Below are 26,831 nucleotides of genomic sequence, written 5' to 3'. Positions count from 1 at the left end.
ATGCCTGAAAGAAGTGTCCGCAGTTCGCCCGGCCTTTTAGCATGGCATCATCTGGTGCCTTTAAGTCGGTGCCTAGGCGTTTACGCGCGACGCCACGCAGAGCGGGTGGGCGTGGCAGACATCACCTGTTCGGGGCGACGCACGCGCAGTACGGGCGCGGCGAGGGGGCGGGGCGCGGGGCGGGGCCGACAGAACCAGGCTGGCCGAGCTCTGCTGCTTCTGGGCTGCTCCAGCGCTGAGGAGGCAACCCGGAGGCAGGGTGTGAGAAGCTTCCCTGGCGCTGTCCAACATGGAGGAGCTGACGGCCGCCGGCAAAGCCTGCGGAGCGGACTGAGCTCGCGTCTCTTCTCCAGGCAGCAGGGAGGGCGCGGAGCCTACAGGGCTGGGCAGCCTGCACGCCCCGGGGCGGACCCCGGCTGGCGGGGCTCGGACGGCTACGGGCTTCTGCACCGGGACGTGTCCCGCCGAGCCATGGGCAACGAGGCGAGCTTGGAAGGGGAAGGGCTCCCCGAAGGGCTGGCGGCGGCCGCAGGCGGGGCTGGCGGTTCGGGGAGCGCCCTGCACCCCGGGATCCCAGCCGGCATGGAGGCGGACCTGAGCCAGCTGAGCGAGGAGGAGAGGAGACAGATCGCTGCTGTCATGTCAAGGGCGCAGGGGCTGCCCAAGGGAAGCGTCCCCGCGGCCGCTGCGGAGTCGCCCTCCATGCACAGGCACGCACAGCATGATGGAGAGGTCCAAGCATATATATACCGCTTCCCGTGCACGTATGTGTATGTGCCCGCACGGTGGTACATATATGTCGCCTCCCTTCATTTTATTCTCCCTAATGGGGTGGCGATAAGGCAATCATAAGCTTCTGGATGGGCGGAATAAAAATGATGCAGTGTAGAGTTTCTGGTGGGATAGTCATGGGTTGCATTCTTGGAATTGTGATTTTTTGGTTGTGATCCCCCTCCCCTTGGCCTTTTGCAACCTTTTGCTCTAGGTTGGCGTGGAGAGACGCCCTACAGTGTTTTACTAATCTGGAAATCTTCCATTAATACCACAGACGTGTTGAAAAATGGATAGAACTGGGTTGCTTGTTTACCTGTAAGCTTAAACCTCCTTAGTGTTCTGAGGTCTTTTTTCTCTGAGAATGATGTGTAAATATTCTTATAACAATACCCTTATCCCCCTGGAGGTGACTGGTCCTCCCTTTCCAACCTGTCCCCGGAGAACATGAGCTGCCTAGGTGAAAGGCTTAGAATAAATATACCTTTTATATTCAGTGAAGGCCCTAAGATATTTTGTGACATTAAACAGATGGTTTGGTCACAGCAGAGCAGGTGCTGTACATGTATTTCTGAATTAGCATATGCTAGTTTAAAAACCGTTGCTCTTTTATAATGCAAAAATGACTTTCAGTTTATAGAACATGTGAATTTGTATTACCTTAAGATTAGGTTTCAATACACACTTAAAAACAAAATAAATAAATGACAGTTATAAAACTAATCTGTGATCTTAACATATTCATCCCCTCTCTAGCTTTTCCTTTTTCCCTTTCTCATTAAATAAGTTGTTTGCTAATTAGAGGGCCATGAGGGTATAATCTCGTTTTCTCCACCTTTGTTGCTGTAAACAAATCCTTTTACTTTACGTCCCTCCCTCAGAAAAAAATATTTATCCATGGTCCTGAAACATCCGTTGAAACAACTGACAGGACGTCCACAATCTTCACTTGAGATACTGAAAGGTGGAGAGCGCTCTGCTTCATAAAGTTGGAAAAGAATTCAGCTAAGCTCTCAGAATGCAAATACAAATGCGTAGTTTTACCAAATATAATGAACACAGGAGCAGGCTAAATTTCTGAAGGGCAGTGATTTTCTCTTCATGCACCATCTGAAATGTTGGGAATCTGTCGGGTAAAAAGCCCTACTTAATTTGAAAGAAAACAGTAGCGTTCGAATTAGCCCCCAAATTTGAAATGTACTTATTGCTTTAAAACTATTATTATTATTATTATTTTGGCCTTTTTCTTTAATGATTGTAAGATGTGCTGCTTTTCTCTACTTGCTGGAATCCTGACTTTGGAAAAACCTCAAGAGTGCATTCAGTCTGTCGTTTTAGGATAGTGACAGCGAGCAGTGCTTTTATTAGCTAGATCTATCATCTTTTCCAGAGGGGCTCATGCAACAGGTCTAGCATGGAAGCAAGTGCAAGACTGGTGTTTGCGTTTCCATCTTGCTTCTGCACAACAGATGCTGAAGAAAAAATTCTGCCTGTACATGTGTTACCGGTGTTGGATATGTATTGCAGTATACTTTCAGAGTTTCCCATTACCAACTGGACACTACAGAATGATTATTATTAGGCAATTTGTGCCCTAAATTGCAACTGGTAATGGTTTGCAAAAGATATGCACAAAGAATTTCTGATTTTTTGTGACACATTTATATTTTGCTGAAATATCTCCATAAAAGACATTGGGGGAAAATATGCATCTATATGGTAATGAGTCACTTTGGCCTGTCATCTAGACTTTCAGGATCATAGTCATTAAATACATGTGTATATAGAAAGCCCGAATTATTTCAAATTTTAAGAACTTAAGAGATGTGCATTTAAGAACGGCAGAATTTATCTATTCTACTTTATTTTTGAGAAGTAAGGATTTTTAGCTCCAAGACAGATTATCATACTGATTTTTATATGACTCGTGGCAAATTAATATGCATTTCTTGACCCACGTATGTCTCAGGTTCCTTGTCTCTAAGGAATATAATAAGGCTTGTTTACCTGTCTCAGGAAGTCATTTTGAGGATGACCCAAAAGTTCACAGTGTTTTTGTTTTTTGTTTTTGCTGGATTTTTAATGATAAGGAGTGTACAAAAAGGCATGGGAATCTCAACGCCAGCTATGGAAAACACTCAATATGGCCACAGACACATGTTGTATTATTCATTGTTAGAAATACTCTTAATACAAATTTATATTCCTTTACACATGGATAAGTGCGTGTGAATCTTCCTAGCAGCACCCCCATTACGAGGCTGGAGGCCAGACTTTTTAAAACTAGGTTCACGGCTTTAAGTTATTCTCTTAGACTGTGAAATCCCATACCCTCGCTAGTATAGAAGTGAATAGACATTTCTAAGGTTATCCTTATTTCTGATATGGAATGCTCTCTGTGACTCAGCACTGCCAAATTGCCACTGACTGCTGTGTTACATTTAAAAACATTTCATCATTCCAGCTGTTTCCACATTATTATATTTGCATATGCCCGAAATATCATTTTATCTAAACCAGCCTCTCTACTGACTTATGGAAGATAAGTTCTAATCTGGGAATGGCAATAGTAAAATGAAAAAAAAAAAGGAAGTGGAATTAAACAGAAATAACCTCAGTTGGAATCAGAATAAGATTCCAAACAAAACTCTTCATAATGCTGACCTATTGAAGACCCAGTGATAGACAATTTTGTTACCACCATTCATTTTATTCAAGAACATGTGATTTGAGGTGGCTTACAGAAAAAACTCCTGTGATAAAAGATACAAATTGTGAATTGATGATTTCCTTTAGTGCTCCTTTGAGCCTTCCCTGCTGAGCGACCATCTGCTCAACTGTGTCTTGTTCGGTTGGTTTAGTTCGGTTTTCATTTTTTTGTTTGTTTGCTTGTTTGTTTAATATCAAACAATAGGTCAAGTCCAGGTTCTTAAGCGAACATGGGAAGTATCCATTTAAGTCTTAAAAAACCTTTAGAAGAACTCAAGAGGCCAAAACCTGATATGTCCATTCATTGGTTTTCACATTCATGTACTCACGGATTCATCAAACATTAATGCTCTTCTCCAAGATGCCAGGTCTGATTCTCAAAAGGAAGAGATGAGTGACAAGGGTCCTTCTAGTTCCCAGTTCAGTGGATAAGCCACCGATTACATTTTACTTCATTCTTAGCAGGACGGTTGTTACGGCAAACAGCTCAGAAAACCACAGTCACTCACGCACCTTTACATCTTGGTCTGGTGTCTTTGTGGGTTTCTTTCTATTTGCCTTTAAAAAAAAACCTTGAATTTACAAACTGAAAGGAGTTAAAACTAAGTTATGATTTGGGACCAGTCTTTAAGCCTATGTAATTCTTTTCTGGAAGGGACCTCTTTAACACAGCATAAGCTAATTTTTGTGGGGTGTTTATGCAATTATGATATAATATGATAAATATAACGTGTGCCACATGCAGCTTATTTTCAATTTTGGTGTCTTTGTTGCCACAAATATTTGCTATTTGTGAAGTTCCTTTTTTGTCACTTGCTATGATACATACATGGGGTTAAATGAAGAAACTGTATCACAAGATACAGATTAAGATAGGTTTAACAGTATTTTCAGAAAATGCCAATTAAATAAAATCAAGAATAGATGTTCTGGCCTTTGTTTATAGATAATTCTCAAGGACCACATACAAAGGTGCAGTATAGTGAAATTCCTACAAAATTACATATAGGATAGGAAGATCTATAAGGTAATCCTTCCAATGGAGCTTTGCATTGTAACATTAACTGAAAATAGAACGTTTCTAGAAAAATGCCAAACTCCTCACAATCTATCAGTTTGGAAATAGCCCATTTTCAGTTAGGTACTGTAGCTCTTCTTCCTTCCTCTGGAAAGAAAGGGCGTCTATAAAGAAGCATTTGCAATATGTTCAAATGTAAATATGTAGCAGCGATTTAAAAAAAATCACAGGGTTTTTGGAAATGACCCTGGAAATAGTTTTGAGTCTTCTTTTTTATTAATGAAAGCTTTGGAAAAATAGTAACATATTTCCTTTTAAAAATTCCTTTCTTGGAAGAACCTTCCCACACTGTTCTATTATTGTTAGCCTTAATATTATATAGTGCTGAGATCACTTGAAGCACCTTGCACTTTCCAGGCAGATACTGTACCAGTGAGCTACAATCTACCATACTCTCATTTTTATTACACGATATGCATATATAATAGTGAAAATTATTTTCTTTATGAGTCTTTGCTACAAATAATACTTTTCCATTTCTTTCAGCTCTCTATTAGATCCTAATTTACATGGGAAGGATTAAGAAAGTTCTGAATAAAATTATTAACTAGCACAAAGTTCAAAATTTGTAGCTGTGTCCCTAACTAGCCAAGTTTGATTTGAATAAAAGCATGGAACGTGTATGGTAATTATTTCATATTTCAGGAGTTCCCACATCATTAATTCTTTTTCCATGTTTATTTCAAAGAGAATACATGTTTTTCAAATGTAAAATGACATAAATAAAACAAAACTATTTATCTAGTTTTCTCCACAGTTACAGTGTAGAATTTGTTTAGTTGTACTTTTGTTGTTGACAGGAATGGTTTGTTCAAAATTTAAAGTTTATCATAGTTGTAGAATGTTTTTAAAAGAAATAATTGTTTTGTAAAGCTACTTGTCACAGCTCTCTAGCAATGCCAGTGATAATTGTTAAAATTGCCACTGTGCCAATAAATAATGTAATAAACACCTTACAATTAGTAAGTATATGTATATAAGTTTTCATTATTTAACAGCTAGTCACTACCCACAAAAGATTTTTGCTATATTACTTTGTTGAAATTTTCTACCCATTTAAAATAACAGACAAGAAAACTTTTTCAAGTCAATCTAGGTTGCAACAAAAACTGTGCCTACATGTGTTTTAGTTACAAAAAATCCAATCGTTTTAAATATTGGTTTGATTTGAATTAATTTCCACTATTTTCATTTTCTAGGAAACAAGAGTTGGATAGTAGTCAGGCTCCACAACAACCAGGAAAGCCACCGGACCCTGGGCGTCCCACTCAGCCTGGTCTCAGTAAAAGCAGAACTACGGACACGTTTAGGTCAGAGCAGAAGCTGCCTGGAAGGAGTCCGTCCACGATCAGCTTGAAAGAATCGAAGTCCAGAACTGATTTTAAGGAAGAATACAAGTCTAGTATGATGCCTGGTTTCTTCTCAGATGTTAACCCGTTAAGTGCTGTCTCCTCTGTTGTAAATAAATTCAACCCTTTTGATTTGATATCAGACTCTGAGGCATCCCAGGAGGAAACTACAAAGAAACAAAAAGTTCCCCAGAAGGAGCAAGGGAAATCAGAAGGAATGGCAAAACCTCCCTTACAGCAACCATCACCCAAGCCGATCCCTAAACAGCAAGGACAAGTGAAGGAAGTGATCCAGCAAGACAGCTCTCCCAAGTCAGTATCTTCCCAGCAAGCAGAAAAAGTAAAACCACAAGCCCCTGGCACAGGAAAGCCTTCCCAACAGAGTGCAGTCCAAACACCAGCTCAGCAAGCTAGTCCTGGAAAACCTGTAGCCCAACAGCCTGGATCTGCAAAGGCCACAGTCCAGCAGCCAGGGCCAGCAAAGTCCCCAGCTCAACCAGCAGGGGCAGGGAAATCCCCAGCCCAACCTCCAGCCAAGACCCCAGGTCAGCAGGCTGGATTAGAGAAGACCTCATCATCACAGCAGCCTGGGCCAAAGTCTCTAGCCCAGACTCCTGGTCATGGGAAGTTTCCACCGGGGCCAGTAAAGTCTCCAGCCCAGCAGCCAGGGGCAGCAAAACTCCCAGCTCAACAGCCTGGCCCACAGACTGCAGCTAAGGTACCTGGGCCTACAAAAACTCCAGCTCAGCTATCTGGACCTGGAAAGACACCAGCTCAACAGCCAGGTCCAACAAAGCCTTCACCTCAGCAGCCCATTCCAGCAAAGCCCCAGCCTCAGCAACCTGTTGCCACAAAACCTCAGCCTCAGCAGCCTGCCCCAGCAAAACCCCAGCCTCAGCAGCCAGCCCCAGCAAAGCCCCAGCCTCAGCAGCCAACTCCAGCAAAGCCTCAGCCTCAGCCGCCCACCCCAGCAAAGCCCCAGCCTCAACCGCCCACAGCAACAAAGCCCCACCATCAACAGCCAGGCCTGGCAAAACCTTCAGCTCAGCAACCTACGAAATCGATAAGCCAAACGGTAACTGGACGACCTCTGCAACCACCACCAACTTCTGCAGCACAGACTCCAGCACAAGGCCTCTCGAAAACCATCTGTCCTCTTTGCAACACCACTGAACTTCTGATGCATATTCCAGAAAAGGCCAATTTTAACACATGCACTGAGTGTCAAAGCACCGTCTGTAGCCTCTGTGGTTTTAACCCCAATCCTCATTTAACTGAGGTGAGTGCATTAAGTTACCAGTCCGAGCTCTGGAAACAAAGCATTGTTGTCCACACATGAGGCCTCCTCTGTTATGTAGGCCAGGGAGAAGTTGTCTCAATCTCTCCCTGTCTTTCTTCATCCCTCCCTCCCTCCCTCCCTCCCTCCCTCCCTCGCTTTTGTCCTTTTCTTTTCCCTGTCAATTGTGAATTTATTTTTATAAAGTATTCTCTCAAATGACAATGCTAACATAGTTCTGAAAGGTTCCTGAAAAGGTGGTGTATAATACAAATATGAATTGAATGTAGGAGCTCAGCTCCTGAATTCACTCGGTGTTTATTATTTACATCATTTGTTGTTTGCCATGAACTGCTATTGCTTCAATTTTTCAGCTGATGCTTTCACTTACCAGATTTTGATATCATTGTCATATGGTTTGTTTCAGTATTTATTTATTTATCTAGTTATTTATTTATTGAGACAAGGTTTGCTGTGTAGCCCAGCCTAACTTGAAATCACAGAGTTCCAAGTTGCTTCTAACTTGTGATCTTCATTCTAAGCCTTCCAAATATGGGGATAAATTGGCATTCTCAACACCACCCAACTCTTATTTTGATACTATGAACCGAAATATCACGCTTAAGAAATGCAGTGGGTAATTATCTTCAAATTTCCAAAGTTTTTTTTTATTATTATCTGGAATTCAGTATTCAACTGGAACATGCCCATCCCCATTGGTGATTCCTCTACACCCAAAGATGACACCCTTCCCTCATTGCTGAGAGTCACATATCCGTATGGGTGAATTCACAGAAAAGAAGTTATTGAAGAGGACCCCTCATTGATGTCTGGGTTTTCAGAAGATGCGTTTATGTCAGCTACCTATATAAGCTGCTTAACCATCAGAAGAAAAGGGACAAAAAATGAGGCAGAAGGCTATGGCCGTTTGCTCTCAGTACTGATAAAATAATTCTCAGGTAGTCAGAAAGTGCTAGCTTGGCATTTAAAGACCTAGAGTAAAATACTATTTTAATAGGTTGCTATTAGGGACTAGGGAGAAGAGAATAAATGTCACACTGCAGTGGAAAACCCAGGAAACTCTTTGAATTGAAAAATAATACCATGTTTAATTTTCTGAGTCTGGGTTACTTCACTCAGGATGATTTTTTTTTTCTGGTTCCATCTACTTGATTTCATTTTTAAATGGCTAAGTAACTTCGTTTTATAAATATAGCATACTTTCTTTATCCTTTTGTCTATTGAGGGTCATGTAGGCTGTTTCCAGCCACTGGCTACTGTGAATAGAGCAGCAATTAGCATTGCTGAGCAAGTGTTCCTGAGGTGGGGCGGAACACCTTTGGGTATGTGCCCAAGAGGACTATGGTTTGTTTAATCTTGAGGTAGATGGATTCCCATCTCTCTGAAGACCCACCACATTCATTTCCACAGTGGCTGTACAAGTTTGTACTCCCACTAGCAATGGCTGTGTGTTCCCTTTACCCCAGAACCTTCTCATCCCGAGCTCTCACTCATTGTATTGATCTTAGACATTTTGGTGGGTGTTAAGACAAAATCTCAAAGTAGTTTTGAGTTGCGTTTCCCGGATGGCTAAGGATTTCTTCTTTTGAGAGTCCTCTTTTTACATCTGTACTCCATTTTAAAATTGCATTGTTTTTCTTGACGTTTAGTGTTTTGAATTCTTTACATATTCTGGATCCTAGCCCTCTATTGGATGTATAAATGGATAAAACCATTTTGTCCATATGCACTGACAAAATGGCGCTGTCATTTGTCATGGAGAAGCTTTTCAGTTTTATGAGGTCCCATTTATTAATTGTTGATTTCAGTGCTTGTGCTAATGGTATTGTGTAAAGAAAGTCCTTTCCCATGTCAATGAGTCAAAGACAATTCCCCACGTTCCCTTCTATCAGGTTCACTGTATCTAGTCTTATGTTCAGGTCTTTGATCCACTAGGAGTTGAGTTTGTGCAGGTGATAATTATGAATCTATTTGTATCATTCATGCTGGCTGCTTCTGTAATTTTTTTATTTGGAGAGAATATAATGCATAGTTGGGAATAGGAAGCATTTTAATCTGAAGCATTGTCATAAACGTGTAGATTGGATGTGAATATAGAACTTCTAGTATCTGTTTCTAACCTAGAATATATTAATTTCACACAATTGAGCCTAATATGAAAATATGTTAACAAACCACAAAGCAAACATGTTGTTTAGATATCAAATGGAAACTTTTTTTTTTAGCTTGCAGAAGCTTTGATTTGAGTAGTTTTATGTTCTGATTGTATTTTCAATAGAAAAATACATGACATGATGACATGCAAATTGTTCTCGTAGTAGGCAGAAGTAACATGAAGATAGGGTAATAATAAAGAGGGAACATGAATGGAAAGGGGGTTGAAGAGATAGGCAAAGCTTTATAGTCTTTTTTTTTTTTTTCATTTGAGGAGGTCTGGTACCTTCTACTCTATAAACAGTGCACTTAGTCCATTTGGAAGGCAGTCATTAGTGGGCTCTTGGTGCATTGTGTCTGAACACTCATAGATAACTGACAATAGGAAATGAAATAGTGTGCGATTTAAATATCCCTCAAGGATAGGGTTGTCTACTCTATTTTAATGAAACTGTGTCAATAGTATTAATGATGATCACTAGTTGTTGTGTTCACTTGGTCATTTTTTTGTTTTCTGTATTATTTTAGTTTTGAAACCAAAACTTTTAATGGATTCTACAACCATTTAAATGAGCCATTACTTGCTTATAGAATTACAATTAATAAGAACACAGTATTATGTATTCTTATCAATGAGGACCAGCATCATATTGTAATTAGGTGTGTGTGTGTGTGTGTGTGTGTGTGTGTGTGTGTGTGTGTGTGTGTACATAAAACTTAAAATTTTAGTAAAATTTAATTTGGAGCCATAGTATACTCTTTTTGATGATTCAGTGCATGGCTTGAAAGAAGGATGGTATTTTCATTGAATATTTGCATTTGTTATGCTTTAGTGACAAGTCATAAACTAAAGATTACACCTAGAAATATGTTTCCTTTATTGTTTATATGTCCAGCATTTGGAAGATAGATATTATTTAAATGTCTTATACATGGAAGGCATTCTGCTACATGGTTATAGGATGGACACGTGACTAAAGCATGAATGCTGAACTTAACATGATTAAAACATTAAAACAAGAATAAAATATTACAATTAAAATAACGTGAAAAATGTACAGATAAATTATGTCTGCACCAGTAAATGTGATATGGATTTAGGTGATAAGGGATATGCAAGATTTAAACAAATTTGAGGAACTGTTGAGAAGGAAGCATTCATTTCAGTGGATAAGATGAGGAAGAGAATCTTTCCCATGGAATGTATCAGGACAAATATTAGAGACTGTGCAACAGGCTAGGACATGACTAAGACCGGGACGTAGAAGAACACCAAGTGTGCTGACCGTATTAAGAGTAAATCAGGGAGCGGTGGGGTGGCTCGGTATATAGGGGCATTAAGCCTACTTGCTGCGCAGGCCCGGTGCTCTGAGCTGGGTTCCCCAGATCCCGAGTTTCCCTCTGATCTGCATATGGGCACTGTGGTATTCCCAGGCACTCTTCTGTGATTCAGCTTAGTCCTCTATGTAGAGTGGAAGGCCGTTGAATTACCGGCCCACTCTGGAGACTGTTGAGATGGGAGCTGCTCCAAAAAGATCTTAAAAGCGTCTGGCGGCCAGCCTAGAGCTCTGGAATGGAGAGGAAGTCAGAGCTCTAGTTCGTCTTGATGCTGCATTAATGGAATTAATAAGTACAGTGCAGGCTTTCTTTGAGTCTGCTTTCTGACACACAGGACATTTGCTTTCTAATTAGTGACAAATGACTTTTGTTGTTTCTATGAATTTACTTCATCACCATCACTGAATAACGTCAGGCAAGACACAGTTGTGCACAGATTTAAGAGCTGACCTTAATACTGGATCGTTCATTTAACTCTTCTGAAGTCACACGATGTAAAAAAAATGACTTGTCATTTTCAAAACATTGAAAATATACTAAATATTATTGATGAAGTTGTTTAATTTGTTTAATTTTTTTTAGAAATTATACATGGCTTTTGGTCAAAACTAGATGTTTAATTAAACAAAATCATGACTACCTTCCAAGATAAAAAAACAGCAACAAAACCAAGCTAGACTTTAATATATAGATTTACATGTAACACTTGTTTAAAGGATGAAACAAAACATGCTTAGTAGACTTTAGTAGAAGAAAGTGGTTTCACTAGTCACCCTGTAGTGATGGTCCTGTCATTACTTCTGGTTTAAGTGAAACTCTGTGTGTGAATGTATGTGTTTATGTGTGTATGTGTAAGTTAGTGTGTATACATGCTTGTGTGTGTGTGTGTGTGTGTGTGTGTCTGTCTGTCTGTCTGTCTGTTCAGAAGGGATTATTAAGAAGTCCCAGAAAGAGAGAGCTATGGTAAACAAGAAGAGACTGCCTGACACTTGTGGTGAAAGAAAGATAGACTAGCATTCTTCTCGTGGGAGAGAGCTGAAAGAACTATTCCAAATGAGGAAGGTTGTTTGTTTGTTTGTTTTTAATTGCTTGATGTTTTTAGCACACAGAGTTATTTTGCTGTTGTTGTTGGCACCTCCAAGTCTAAGTAAAATTGCTACACAATTCACCTTCGTATCCCTTTAAAAAAAAAAGACCAGCTCACAAATGTTGATCACTTCTCTTATGGCTCCATGTTTTGAGGTATTAAAGTATAGCACCTCCGGAAAATATGAAATAAAACTAGTAATATAAGTTGACTGGGTGAAGCAGCCACAGAAAAAGACGGAAATTGCAAGCAGTTGCAGAGACGAGGAAAAAAACTGCACAGTGAGATCTCTGAGATCCTTTGAACCAGTAAATATACAAATGAGGTGGCTTCCTTCAGGAAGCATAAATAACGTAATTTATGTGCCTTCTGAGAAAGATTTAAAAGGACAAGGCATTAATGATTATCACACTCAGATTTCAGTGGGCCAATTGGAGCTAAAAATGGTAATGACTTGGAAAACAAAAACCTATCATTGCGTCAGATTAGAGAACAACAAGAGTCAGCAAAGTTCTTCAACGACTTGCCTAGCATCCACCAGGCTTCATGGATGTTCTAGATTCTGGACATTTGGGCATGAACAAACTAGGCTAGAGTCTTTACCTTCTGGGAGGGTATTCTAGTCAGCATCACAAATAACTCAAACATATGGTGCGACAGATGGTAAAAGTGTTATAAAGAAAACGCACGGCAAGAGCCTGTGTTATATACACGAAAGAGATGGGGGTGAGAGCTGTGGCTTGCTTTCTCTCTTTCAATAGAAAGCTGGTATTTTAGGGTTAGTGGATGACTTGGGTTATAAGTGTTTTAATGAAGTAGACGAGATAACTCAGTGGGAAATGTGTTTGCAACCCAGCGTGATGAATGGAATTCTTGTCCTGGAACTCATATCTTGAAGGGAAAAACCCAAAAGATGTCTTCAGACTTCTACACTAATACAATGAAATCTGCGTGCCACTACACACAAAATAAACAAGTATGTAACACAGTAAATCATAACTTTAACTGAAGTTCTAATTATTGGGTGTAATTGAATGTGCACAGTGAGAGTGATAAAGAAAGTAGGGCTGCATTTAGTAATGTGTAATTCTATGCCATTTTATGAATGAGATCAACTCATTCATAAAATTCCCACTGAATTATTCCTAGAAGTAGGTGACATCAAGTCATCTTTTGGTAAAAGTCAATTTATACGCCAAGATAGAAACATAGAGCATTGTAAATATATAACTTAAACATAAAATCTAAACTCATGATGCTACAGCACTATCCACTGCAGGATGTAAAACCAGAAGTTAATGGTGTTGCAGAGTGCCTGCATCAGCACGCATGAAGGCGGCTATACTTTTAAAACTTATATACTCGTGTCCAAACTAAAATCAACACTGGGGTAATCTGAAGAGTTCACTTGATCAGCATTTAGTTAAAAAATATATATGATATTAAGGGTTTGATAAATTATTTAAATTCCATTTTATTTAAAAAAAAATCTTTAGCCCTGGTGATTGTGCAGAACGGCTTTCTCTTACTGCAATAACTACCTGGATAGTTTGTGAAGAGAGAAGTTTTGTTTTGGTTCACAGATTTGCAGTTTTATTTTCTGATCAGTGGCCTGATGCTGGGCCTGCGAGGACACAGGACATCATGGCAGGAACAGGAGAAGGAGCAGAACTACTTGCCTCTTGGTTGGACAGCAGAGGTCAATGGGAAGGCGGGATAAGCTCTTTAATGATCTCCTTCATAGAAATGGTCTTAGTGACTACATCATAGGCCCATCCCTGAGTTTCCATCAGCTCTTAGTAGATCCTATTGTGAGGACCAGGCTTCGAACACGTGGGCCTTTGGGAGACATTACAGATGCCAAGCATAATAACAATCTAATTAATGAAGTTAGGAGAATTTGTGGTTGTGGACAATATGAGTTTTATAATATTTCAAAATAGCATGTTCACAGTGCTCTTCAGTCAGTATCTTTAGTCATTATTTTTTTCACCAAGATTATAAGTCCTTTAACTGGTATCGTGTTCATTTGAAGTCTTAAGAGCAATGACATTTCACAAACCTAAGCATAGGATTTTTGGAAGATACAAGGCATTTGCTTTGCTGCAATGATCTAGAAGTTCCTACCTCTTTTACTATTAAAAGTAGAATATCTTCCTTATAACTAATCGAGTTTGCCATTAAAATTAGTGTCCTTAAAATGTTTAACTTACCAGAAAGACAAGATTATTTAAATGTCTGTACTATTTAAATATGCTCAAAATATTATATTGAATCCCAATCTTTTAAGCAGTCTCTCTGATCTTTTTTTCCTTGAATGTTCTGTGTACAGCTTCATGCTGTATTTACAGGCTTAGGAACTAGAAGTAAGCCATTACATTTTGGGTTTTTTGCCTTCTAAATGACTAACCATTTCATATGATTTTCTGAAGAGTTTGCTTTTCCTATGTTTAGTTGGCTTGTTATGTATTATTACAAGTAGTATTATGGTCCATATAGTTTAGCAATGACAGATGTTGTTCTGTGAAAGCAGATAACTAAGGCTAATGAGGTCACTTATTGAATCAGTAAATAAGTTTAATGTAGTGAGTAATAGCAACACCTGCCCATTCCTGTCCTTTGAGAAAGCATGCATTTGTAACATTTTAACTCATGTCAAATATTAATTGCCCTTGACAAGGCAACCTGTTACATACAGATATTTCAAGACTATTTCACTGAAGAGTAATGTATAAAAATAATCTACTTTCTGCAAATAATATCAAATACATGGATAGTATTCAGGTGATCTGAGGTCCAGTTTTAGCTCTGCCCTCATGCTTGGCGGTAGGAGCATAACTTTACTAGAAATATTAAATTGCCTAACCAAGAACTTTATGATAAACAACGTTTATTTCTGTTGCCTTAAGAAAGATACTGATCTTTCATCGCAAATCTGGGAAATACTAATTTGAGCATTGTATGTTTTAAATGGTTTATTTATCAATTTATCTCAATTTTGACCTTTGGTACTTTCTTGTTGAGGTATTTAATGTTTAAAATTATATCAGAATTCAAATGGCAAAGCAATTTGAAATATGTAACACTTGCTTATTAATTAGTGGTAAGATGATTCTGGAAAGCTGAAAAAACATGAGATCCCAGATTTGAACATTAGGAGTTTGAAGTCTTGTTTAACTAAATCAACTCATTTGTTCTGTTCAAGCCTCTCTCTTTCTGAGTGGTTTGTTTCATTTTTTCCATTGAGATACCAGACATAATTAAAAGTCACAGTAGGCTATAAAACTAGAACTGTTCTTAAGTTGACATTATATATACATCTTACTCTTGTTGTTATTAATTGGTGTAATATTCTCAAAGACAGTAGGGAGTTGCTCCATTGTTGTTAGTTTCATTTGTAGCTAAAAAAAAAAATTCGTCCTAAGATTTTAAGTTTATAGTGGCAAACAATTTGCCATCAGGAGTACCTACAGGAATTCAAATTTACTGATCCCGAAAGTTAGCATCTATCTATAGAAGATAACTTTGTCCCTAATTAGATATTAGAATCTCTAGGCATTCTCTAAATCTGTAAGTTACAGACTGTATGTGTATATGTTTATTTTTGCATATCTTCAGTTCAAAGAACTTGCAACTTGTTGACCATTTGGCTTCTGAAAAGCAACTGGTATAAAAACCAAAGCTCTTAAAGAAGGAACATGTTCTCTTATCTTCCTTTTTACCCTTACTGTAAGCCTTACTACCCTGATGACTTAATTTCTCTTCTCTCAGAAGGCAGAGAGCTTTTGAGCTAGCCACTTTACCAACCTTTGACAATAGAGATTAGGAAGTCAATAACTGCTTGTTTTTCTAATACCATTTGGAATCTAGAAGAACAGACAATAAATTTGCAATTTAAGATGCAATTTTGTTTGTAAAGTAGAATATATATGAAGAGAGAGGGGCAGAGGAGGTAGAGGCAAGATGGAGGGAGAGAGAGATGGGGAGAGAGACTCCCTAAATGTAAAACAACTTAGCACTATTGTGTTTTTTTTTCATTTTATTTTTATTTATTCACTTTACATTCTGCTCCCTGCCATGCCTTCTGGTCATACCCACCAATAATCCTTCCCCCCCCCATTCCCTTTGCCTTCCAGAATATAGAGGCTCCCCCTTGTCCCCCCCACACACTGGCACATCAAGTCTCTGTGGGGCTAGTCATGTTGTGTTTTTTCTAATAAAAAGTATTAACTATAAATTATATTTCATAGAAACATGTTTGCATCATTAATCTATCACTTAGACGTTTTACTTCTATACTTAAAATAAATTTCAGCAACACATTCAATTTATGTAAAACAAATGCTTTATTTGGCAAGTTTCTTCATAATAAGAATTCTTTGTTTGTATTGACTGGAAAAAAAAAAAGCCAAACGTCACTCCAGGTTTCCTCTTGCTCTGTTATACTGATAGAGGAATTTTAAAACATTATCAGAATAGAATGAACAATAATGAAAATTTAGATTGAATTTGTTTGAAGCAATGGCAGAGTAATGTAATGCCCATGAATCAGGATTTAAATCCCCATTCCCCTAAGATGTGTCTGTGAAATACGTGTTTATACACACCTGTGAAAAGAGTCTTTTAAAAGTTCCCTTAGGGAAATGTGGATTTCTTTTTACTTAAGATTTAGTATATTTTTAGCATTTTTGGCATCTTATAAACTGTAGTTTTTCCTTTCCAAGCCAATGCACACAAGGCGACTGGCTTCATTTCCTAGAGCTTCTGGTTAAGTTCTTAGCAAGTATTTGAGTTCATACTTTTTTTTTTTTTGTTGTTTTTTGGTTTTTTTCCCCTCCGTCCAAGAGACTTTGGATCTAGTGTGACATTTCTTTTTTAAAAAAATTAAATGAAGTAATTATAACGTAATACAATAAGCTAGACGTGTACAAACATTGTCTAATTGGAGCCATTGCAGCCATAAGCTGTCAATCTTGGAGCTTGAGGGTCGTGGTTGCTAATCTGCTGAAGCATAGAAGCTGGAGAAGCTGCCTGGACGTTTCAGTTATAACATACGTTCAGTTACTGGTAAGACATCCTCCTCTTCTTTTATAACTGTGGTAAATATGCGCTGCCTTTCACAGCCCTGTGCTTACTGCTACAGAGGCACTGGAACCTGGGAGAAAATGGAGCCTAAAAATGAGGCAACCTAAGTCTCATTCAGTAGCCAACTTTATTCAGGGCATCAGATAATTTATAACTTGAGTGATAAGACAAGTCCCCTGAGTTAAGCTCTCAAGGGTTCAAGCTGTGTATAATCACAAGGACAAGATGTTCTCGGTAATAAGGCATTTATCCACAGAGGCATATAAAAGATAGTGTAAACATTTAATTGAATAAGAGCACCAAGCAATAATGGATAATCTGAAGTAAATTCATTGCTATCTACCACACGTGGGACACACAAAAGCATAACCAAAGGACAGCTCCACATTTTGAAGAAACTGAGGTCACAAGACGCTCAGCTTATTTCCTCTCGGAGTTTCTCAGAAGCACTTAGGGTTCCCTTCACAGGACGCCATTCTTGGACCGTCTTCTGACAACCATAGACTTAGATATTGTAAAAGGTGCTTTAGTCAGTCCGCTTTCCTTGTTTTAGCCAACGGCGATGAACATTGAAACATGCTTTTACCATTTGAAGCTGCTCGCAAGGCTATCGTTAGCATCGGGTGAATGTTGTTTCGCTTTATTAATACAGAAGTACACACTTAGCGTACTCATCGCAAATGACGGTCGTAGCTACTAAATTATTCAGCAGAAAACTGCAATCCACAGTTTAAGGGAGGCAACATCCAACTCCTTTATGTGCTAAATAAAGATTTTTACTAAGCTACCGAGAATAATATCACAGTTCTGAAGGATGCCATTACCTATATTTTAATCGAAATAAATTATTCACTGATATGCATAGCTGAAGATTATGAGCCATCTGCAGCCAACTGCTGCTGGGTGTGAGCATCTCTGTGGGAGGCCCGTGTCATGTGCTCTGGGCAATCCTTGAGTAGCAGCAAGCATGATGTGCTCTTAAGCTGAAACTTGTATTCTTACTTGGAATGTTGCATTTTTAGACCTGCTGTCTGGTTCTATTGTATTTTTTCCTATGACATTCACAATTATGTATGCTTTTTGATATATATATTTTAAAGTAAATTGAGATGTAGGGGAAAACTTTGTAATAGTTTACCATTAAAAAGATCCAAGATTTATCTGTTACCCAACACAGATATGAGTAAACATGGTAAGTGAAGTGTAAAGAAAGGAGATTGAGAAACAATTGCAAACGACATTTAAAAATTAGAAATGCAAAATTTCAAGTTAGTAATTAAGGCCTGACAGACTTCCGTTTTTGAAACAGGAAGTGGTATATGAAGTCATCCAATGTGTTGTTAAAGATGAGGTGCATTAAGGTAAAGATATGTTACCTCACAGTGGACAGAATCACAAGCTTGGGTCAGCTGGGGAGGTTGAGAGCACCCACTTGCTGGAGTAGATGGTGCCTATGATTTGCAGAAGGATTCACTATAAAGGGAAAGAATAAAAGATTTTATTGTACAAAGTCATGATGAAAGTATGGTTTAAGAAAAACAGGCCAGCAGTGACTATGAACACCAGAATGTATCCTTCCCTACAGAAGCTATGAACACCAGTGGATATCAGTGCCTGCATTGTTGTTTTGATGTTCCATTATTTCAAGGACAATAGCCATCTAAGTTGAGCAGACCATCCATTATAAATTTTAGGTGAATTTTTAGCTTATGTTAGTGGAACTTTCTTTTTGTTGCCTCTGCTGTTTCGTAGGGTATTGTTTGTTTATTTTAACCATTGTCATGTTGAGAGGTTTACATTCTATACCAAGGCTAAACACATTAATGTGATAGTCACAATTAGATCTCTGTAGTGGTTTAAATCAGACACTGATCGTCCTCAGACCATAGCCAGCAAAACTAAAACTTTTGTATTTCCAAGGTCTGATACAGGGGCTCAGCAGAAAGGGACCTTGAGCCTGTATTAGTGAGGGAGGTTTATTGGGTTATTGTGTGTAGATCTTTATTAATATACACAGTGACTGGAGCAGAAGCACTTTCTGACCTCTACCTTACCCGCATTTATGTAGCTTATTAAGTCAGGAGACTGAATGAATAACACTTCTGTGCTTTTCTTTTAGCCTCCCACTCCACAGGGCTAATTGAGTTAGATTAGTTTATTAAATAAATGCGCCTTCATATCTTTTATTTCATTTATGGATTTTCTATAAATTAGCCTGTCGGGAAGTTAAAGCTGACTAATTTGCTATTTGTCTTGTATAATCTAGAATTTTAGGACATTCAGCTTGAGACCGATTTAAGCATGCTGTAGTCTTTCCTCTTAATACGGACATAGTGCATGTAAGAGCACTTCTAGGATACATAGGTTGAAATCTCCCGCATAACCAATGTTCATTATTCTGTTTTCAAATAGTGTAGATGATGAAAATGTACCATCAGGGAGGGGTAGTGCTCGTGACAATGAACCTGGGAAATTGGTTACATCTCTGTGAAAGCAGGAAGAAGCAACAGGGACCAATATGTTTCTTTTTAGAAATTATTAGTTCTTCAGGAATTTCATACTGCATTTTGTTATATTTCCTAGCCCAATCTTCCCAGGTTCATTCACCTTTCCCACCCACCACTTTGTTGCTGTTGGTTTTTTAGCTGTAGTGTCTGATGTATGATGCCAACATATTCTTGAATGTGGCCACTCACTGGAATATGGTTGACTTGCAAGGGGCTACTCTCTTAAAGGAAACTGATTCTCCCTCTCCTAGCAGCTATGTCACAATGTCAGTAGCCAGGAGTTAGGGGTAAGTTTTTGTGACTATCTCCTCCCTCCAAGTTCAGATTTAGTCTGTCTTAAGCTTTCATAAGTCTTGTATATGTTGTCACAACCAAGTGCCTATGGCGTCCAAAGACTCCTTTTCTTTGTAGTCATCCATGGTCATCTGACTCTTTCCCTCCCTTCTTCAGTGACCTCAAAGTCTTGGGGGTAGAGTATGTAATATAGACATTGCGGTTAGGACTAGGCACTCCTTAGTCTCTTCTTTTCTGTCCTTTGACCAGGGGTGGGTCTCTGTTAATCCCCATCTGTCGTAAAAAGAAGATTCTCAGATTACAGTGGAGAGATGCGTTGATCTATAGGTGTAATTATAAGTTATTAGGAGTCCATTTAATACTGTATCATTTTAGCAGTATGATAGTTGTAGGGAGTCCTATTACCACCATAAAGTCTATGGCCTGCCTCACCACAGACTCTTCCCCATAACGATTCCAGATTTCATCTTGTGGAATGGAACATCAATTCGCTCAGAAAGTGGTTATTTGCCCCCACGATGTTCACGCTGTTATTTCATCATGGGCGTGCTTTTCGGGCCAATTCCTTTAGTAATTCACAGGATTCTTAGCTGGCTAAGATGGATGATTACTTTCCTCATCCAGAAATATGCATAGGATGTTCTGGCACCATGCAAACTGTCTTGCAGGAATGAATACCAATGTAATATCTTCATATGCTGTGACCCATGTGTGTGGCATCTTCAGCTCTATGTTCTTACTGTCAAGTTCTCAGAGTAACCAATAGCACTGTAAATAACTGTTAATACTTCTGAGTATCTGGGACCTCGCTGACAAACAACTCCAGGAAAGGTAACCCACTCTAAGCACTGGGCTTTTATAGTTAGCCTTTGGGGTCTCAAAGGAGCTATCAGTTTTCAATGTCCTCACTCACGGCCACCACAGAATGAAGATCTGGTCATAAGAAATGAGGGGCAGTTGTCAGAGACATGGCTCCCAGTGTAACTGGCAGCGAGTGTTTTAGCTAATGGTGACACAACAGGTACCTTTGCTCAGGCAACATTAGAGACAAGGGCTTTTGAAGAAAAATAATGAAGCTGCTATTTCCAGATACAAGAAATATTTGTGGCTATGAGATGATAGCACATTTTCCAGTTTAAACCCACACGGAGATGACTGTCTTGTCCAGAGTTACACATATGATTCTAGTGAGAATTATATTGAACCACATAATAAATACTAAAGAGTGTGCCGGCTGTGTTTAACAGTATGCCATAGCATAAAAAGAAATGCTGCAGCAAGGAAAATCGAGCGTTTTTAATTTCTAGAATTTGTATCAGCTGAACAGTTTTGTGTTCAGGATAGTGAGAAGGTCAAATACACTTTGGGGATCAAGAGAGACATAAGGGAGTCCTTTCTATTGGTTGTTTAAACTCTGTGGGAGTTTGGACATAGATCTTGCCATAGTATAACTATGTAAGTGCTAGCATAAGAACACTGGCAGCATGTCTCGATAGTAAAAGCTAGAGATAACCACTTCTCTTCTTCACCTTAAATATTATTTTATGGAAGTATAAATTATTTAAAATGTGAGGGCCAATGAGAGATGGAAGAGACAGACAGAGATAGAGAGACAGAGAGAGACAGAGACGGAGAGAGAGAACGAGAGAGAGATTCAAAAAGCAAAAGAATAAATGGGGATTTATCTTTTGTACCCAAAGCAGACTTATTTAAGGAATAATTGTATAGGGACTAGCCTATAGTAAAATTACGACAACAATTATAAGTGAGGAAACAGGGCAGTAACATTATTTTTGTCTTGTGCTCTTTTATCTCTGTGTACCTTGTAGAAACATAACTGGTGTTAAAGTCGGCTCACTATTTTATTTGGTTAATTATGCGAATACTGAGGCTGGTTGTACACTTTATCATTTGCTCAGTGTTTTAAAGCCCATTCGTGTGTGTGTGTGTGTGTGTGTGTGTGTGTGTGTGTGGTCCGTGTATGTGAAGATTGTTAAGTACTAATATAAGAATCATTAAGATATTCATGAGATAAGACCAATAAAATAAGTTAAAAAGAGGCTCTTTCTAAAAACATCCTAAGACTGTTTGTATTATCATAACTGTAGGCAATGATCTCAACTCTTATTCTAGCAGTGAAGCAGAATGTAGAAGGATGAAATGTCTCATGTATTATTTACAAAAGTAAAAACATGCATTGAAGAGATCAAAGATAAGGCAGTGAAGTGTGTTCAGTGAAAGGACGCACTAAGAGAATTGTCTGAATGGGCAAGTCACACACATACCCTATCTCCCTTTCTGTAACATCCGTGTTTAAGTAGATGTTCATTTATAAACTACAATCAATCACTTATTTTTAGCGGTAGAGAACACAGTTCCCTGAGTTTGTCTACATTAGACATTACCTATGCTGTATGACCACTTTAAAGTTGACCAAAGATGTACTTAAGAGTCAATGACAGACAGGAAGTCCCAAGGATCACACTGCAGAAGAATTTACAGTTTTACTTCTAAGTTCAAGTTCATCACCTCAACCTCTGTGCAGGTACAGGCGTGAGGCAGAAACTAGCGAGACAGAAGGACTCACCACAGATTGCCAGATAGTTCTTCTCTATCTCTAAACTCTCAGTGGCACATCATGCCCTACCATGTCTTTTTTGACTTCTCACTGAGTTGTGGCTACCAATTGGTGTGGCAGTTCTGTTCTCCCCTCCCAAGGCGTGTACACCAGTCAAAGTGCTCAGTAGACAGTTGAGTGAAGGAATGAATAGTGATTAAGTTTCACATCCATATTGGATATAACAACTGTTAATAACAATAAAAGGGAATGATGTGAATAAGAGTTAGCCCTAAAATAAGTGATTTATATTTATTAACTTGAATATGCATCGCACACTTAAACATATTTTGCAGGTCAGGTGAAAATCAAATACACTACTCATAAAGACTTAGGGACCTAATTATATTTTCTTTAGTTTGGTTATGGGAGGATGAGCTAATTAAGTTGGGTTGTGGAAAAATACATGAGAAAAAACAATAGCAGTACATTTCTAATTGGCAGTTTGGGTAGTGGGAATCTGCCTATTTAAAGAGGTTTTTTTCCCCTTCACCAGGTTGCGTTGGAATGGAATGAAAGTTAATTTAGACCTCAGGCCTGATTTCACCAAAGAGTTTACAGAAGCAGTAATTATTTGGTTACTTTATGATTTCGAGTATTATTTATACAAAGATTATTTACTCTTTGAAATGCTTCGGGCACGTGGGAAGGTAAAGATGCAGACACAGCTATGAATGTAGCTGTTTGCATACAGTTTGCCTCGCATGTGTGAGGGCCTGGGCTTAATCTCCTGTAGTATACAGGCCTGTGATCCTGGCACTAGAAGGGCGGAGGCAAGTTACTCAGAGGCTCAAGGTGACCCTCAGCAGGGCAATGAATTTGAGGCAGGTTCGGGCCACCTGAGGCAATGTTTTAAATGTTAAAGGTAAACATAGAACAAGTGTGGAGATGCCTGACGCTTACATTGAAAACAAATTTAAAGAACTCCTAGATACTTATCATGAATATTTAAGTTTTTTTAATTTAATTTTTTTTAAATGGAAATAAAACACCTTAGAACTGTCTAGTCCTAAATTTGCTGTTTATGAGATGGCTAAATCATTTTATATTGAGCATATGTTGAAACAATTTTTCCTGAGCACACCTGTAATCCCAGTACTCAGGATACTGAGGTAAGTGGATTACACAGCAGTACCCTGTCTAAAAAAATAGAAATAAAGAAGAAAACAGTGCCTTTATAGGCTTAGGAAAGATCGATTAAATTTTACTCCAAAAGATAATGGCTTGAAAATGAAGAATATGTTGTTTGGCAAGCCCATTCTTCATTATTGCATACTAGCTGGCCTTTTCCCCTTTTCCCATGGTTCGAATACTTCCATCCCCCACTATGCTTTATTGTGTACAGAGTTTTGGTGCCAAACTCGTAGCACTGGTTACTCTGGATGGACAGGATTAGAATATGGTAAAAGTCAAAATTTTAAATTTTGCTGACAATAGGTAAAACATTCTCTATGAAACATTTTTTGAATCATACAAAATGTTAAATAGGCATGCTTTTAAATTCTTATAAATTGTTATATTAAAGTTTACAATTGCTCACAACTGATAAATTATGGAATACAGGTGTAATTGTGTGTGTGTGTGTGTGTGTATGTGTGTGTATCTCTTATCTATATGTCTTTGTTCTTTCCTTGTTCTTTCCTCTCTGTAGTTTAAACACATATGCATTTTCTACTATCTAATACACTTTCCTTCTAAATATCTTGATAAAGTTTACAAGGAAACATTTTCTTTGCTAAATCATACTGTTTGTGATAATCAGAGTTGGCCTTAGTCATCTTTTTTTTTTTTTTACCTTACCTTGGTTAATTTTTATTGTCAGGTGTGTGAATATGTTGTCTTGGACATGGAAATAATGCTCCCCTAATTTAAGAAATCATCAATATTTTCATAATTTTACAGGCCTACTCTGGATTGTTTAACTAAAATCTGGTGATGAGCTAACAGCAGAAAAATACATATCATAATGTATTAATGGAATCTAATAAGTTAAATTTCATACCTTTACATATTACCTTCTATTTCTGGAACTAACCCACCTGAGGGAATCAGGAATGAGGAATGGCAAGATTAACATCAGAGGCAGAATAAAATCATGTCCTTTTCCTGTTTATTTTCCTTACAATGTGGTTTGCTTTAGTTTCTGAGATTCATTATCTTCCATCAAGTCAATTTTTGCATGTTTTAATGTATTGATTAAAATAATGACTATATTTGGTTATTGGTGGGATGCGACTTAATAGTGGCAACAGGCATGCTTTTAAAACAGGGTTTTTGGGAATCTTTACATTGTTATCTTAGTGATGATGGTTATGTGTTATTTCCAGATCAAAGAGTGGCTCTGTTTAAACTGTCAGATGCAAAGAGCTCTAGGAGGGGAACTGGCGGCGGCAATCCCATCCTCACCACAGCCAACCCCAAAGGCCGCCACAGCACCTACAGCAACAGCCAGCAAATCACCTGTACCGTCACAGCAGGCTTCCCCAAAGAAGGAACCTCCATCCAAACAGGACAGTCCCAAAGCACTGGAGTCGAAAAAACCGCCAGAGCCGAAAAAACCACCAGAGCCGAAAAAGCCACCGCCATTGGTGAAACAGCCAACCCTTCATGGACCTACCCCAGCTACAGCCCCACAGCTTCCAGTGGCAGAGGCCTTACCTGAGCCAGCCCCTCCCAAGGAGCCTTCTGCGCCCCTACCTGAACAAGCCAAGGCTCCCGTTGGAGATGTTGAACCAAAGCAGCCCAAGACGACAGAGACGCGGGCAGACACCCAATCTTCGTCAACGACAAAACCTGATATTCCGAGCTCTCAAGCGCAGTCACAGGCTCAAGTGAAGACAGCCTCTCCTTTGAAAACGGACTCTGCCAAACCTTCACAGAGTTTCCCACCAACAGGAGAAAAAACCACCCCACTTGACTCTAAAGCCATGCCCAGGCCTGCATCAGACTCCAAAATTATCTCACAACCTGGGCCCGGTTCTGAGAGCAAAGATCCGAAACACATTGATCCGATTCAGAAGAAAGATGAACCTAAGAAAGCACAACCCAAGGGGAGCCCTAAACCAGAAACAAAGCCAAAAGGATCACCGACACCCTCTGGCACACGACCTACCGCTGGCCAAGCTGCACCCCCATCTCAGCAGCCCCCGAAGCCTCAGGAGCAGTCAAGACGTTTTAGCTTGAATCTGGGTGGTATCACGGATGCCCCCAAATCACAGCCCACAACTCCTCAAGAAACCGTGACGGGGAAACTATTCGGCTTCGGAGCATCCATCTTTAGCCAAGCATCAAACTTAATTTCCACAGCAGGTCAGCAAGGACCACATCCACCACCTGGGCCAGCCGCCCCATCAAAGCAAGCCCCTGCCCCATCACAGGTTCCTGCTGCTCAGGGACCTGCCAAGTCCACCGGTCAGCTCCCACCGGCACCTGCTAAGGCGACTGCTGTGAAGAAGGAGGCAAAAGCTGCAGCAGCTGAAAACTTAGAGTCCAAACCTGAGCAAGCGCCAACAGCGAAGAAGACAGAGAAAGACAAGAAGCCGCCACCTGCGAAGGTCGGCAAACCTCCACCCACAGAGCCCGAAAAGGCTATCCCGGCCCATAAGCCAGACAAGACCACCAAACCCAAACCGGCCTGTCCTCTCTGTAGAACTGAGCTCAACCTAGGGTCTCAGGAGCCTCCCAACTTCAACACCTGCACAGAATGCAAGAATCAAGTTTGCAATCTCTGTGGATTTAACCCAACGCCCCACCTGACTGAGGTAAGCAATACCTACGTTACATATGGGTGAAAATCTATATCAGTTTATTCTGAATATCTGGGGACCCGGATTTCTGAGCAATGGAGTATGTTTCTACTGAAAAAAGAGAGTGAATCTTGACAGGTTAGAAGAGGTAAAATTATTTCACCCACACATTATTTTGAATACTTGCTCTTTGTGCTTTTGTGGGTTATTATGCTAAAAGTAAGAGATGGAGTGTGGTGGAAAATTAAAATCATGTTGATCCTATTGGTTCATGAATTACACATCGAAACTTGGAAGGTTCTTCATTTTTCATAGAGAAATTTCACTGAAAAGTTGTGATGCTTAATTCTTATTTTCTATTCATCTCTCTTCTGCCTTTCTCCTGGCTTATCGTTTAAGTCGACTTTATGTTTGATTTAAGGTCTTGCTCTGTGTACTGGGCTGACACGGAACTTGCCTCAGCCTCCCAGGTGCTGAGATTAGGCGGCAGGTGCTACCTTGCCATGGTCTCTGATACATTTTTCCAAAAGAACTTTAGTTGACTAGAATCATACGCAGTATGAATTAAAAACTTTGTGTGGGTTAAGAATGTCACCTGATAAAAACTAGTGGTTTGCATATGACAAATTTAGATTCCTATATGTCTGTTGGTGATGCTGTCTGTTGATGGAGTATTCTGGGGGCTGGGAGTCTGTGGTTAATGAGGAGAACACTGTCTCCACAATGGAAATGACAAAAATGTAGTTGGTGGCCCTGCATCTGATAATATGGTCGTAAAAGACTGTGAAAAGGGTGACTA

General features: G+C 39.3%; 1 protein-coding gene across 1 annotated transcript; it reads left to right on the top strand.

Moving 5' to 3' along the window:
* Positions 1-26,831, top strand: LOC116904483 (protein piccolo-like). Its single transcript, XM_032907285.1, has 3 exons — positions 1-710; positions 5,758-7,186; positions 24,614-26,831. Exons 1-3 carry the CDS (start codon positions 1-3, stop codon positions 26,075-26,077), a joined length of 3,603 nt encoding a protein of 1,200 aa, XP_032763176.1. The 3' UTR covers positions 26,078-26,831.

The sequence above is a fragment of the Rattus rattus genome, chromosome 6, assembly GCF_011064425.1.
Source record: "Rattus rattus isolate New Zealand chromosome 6, Rrattus_CSIRO_v1, whole genome shotgun sequence".
Classification (NCBI taxonomy): Eukaryota; Metazoa; Chordata; class Mammalia; order Rodentia; family Muridae; genus Rattus; species Rattus rattus.
Note: the sequence above shows the minus strand (reverse complement) of the source record. Positions and strands in the feature narration are given on the sequence as shown.

Coding starts and splice junctions, on each gene's coding strand:
- LOC116904483 (XM_032907285.1), top strand. CDS start 1: ATGCCTGAAAGAAGTGTCCGCAGTTCGCCCGGCCTTTTAGCATGGCAT. Junction 711..5,757: donor GAGTCGCCCTCCATGCACAG/GCACGCACAGCA, acceptor TTCATTTTCTAG/GAAACAAGAGTTGGATAGTA. Junction 7,187..24,613: donor CCAATCCTCATTTAACTGAG/GTGAGTGCATTA, acceptor TGTTATTTCCAG/ATCAAAGAGTGGCTCTGTTT.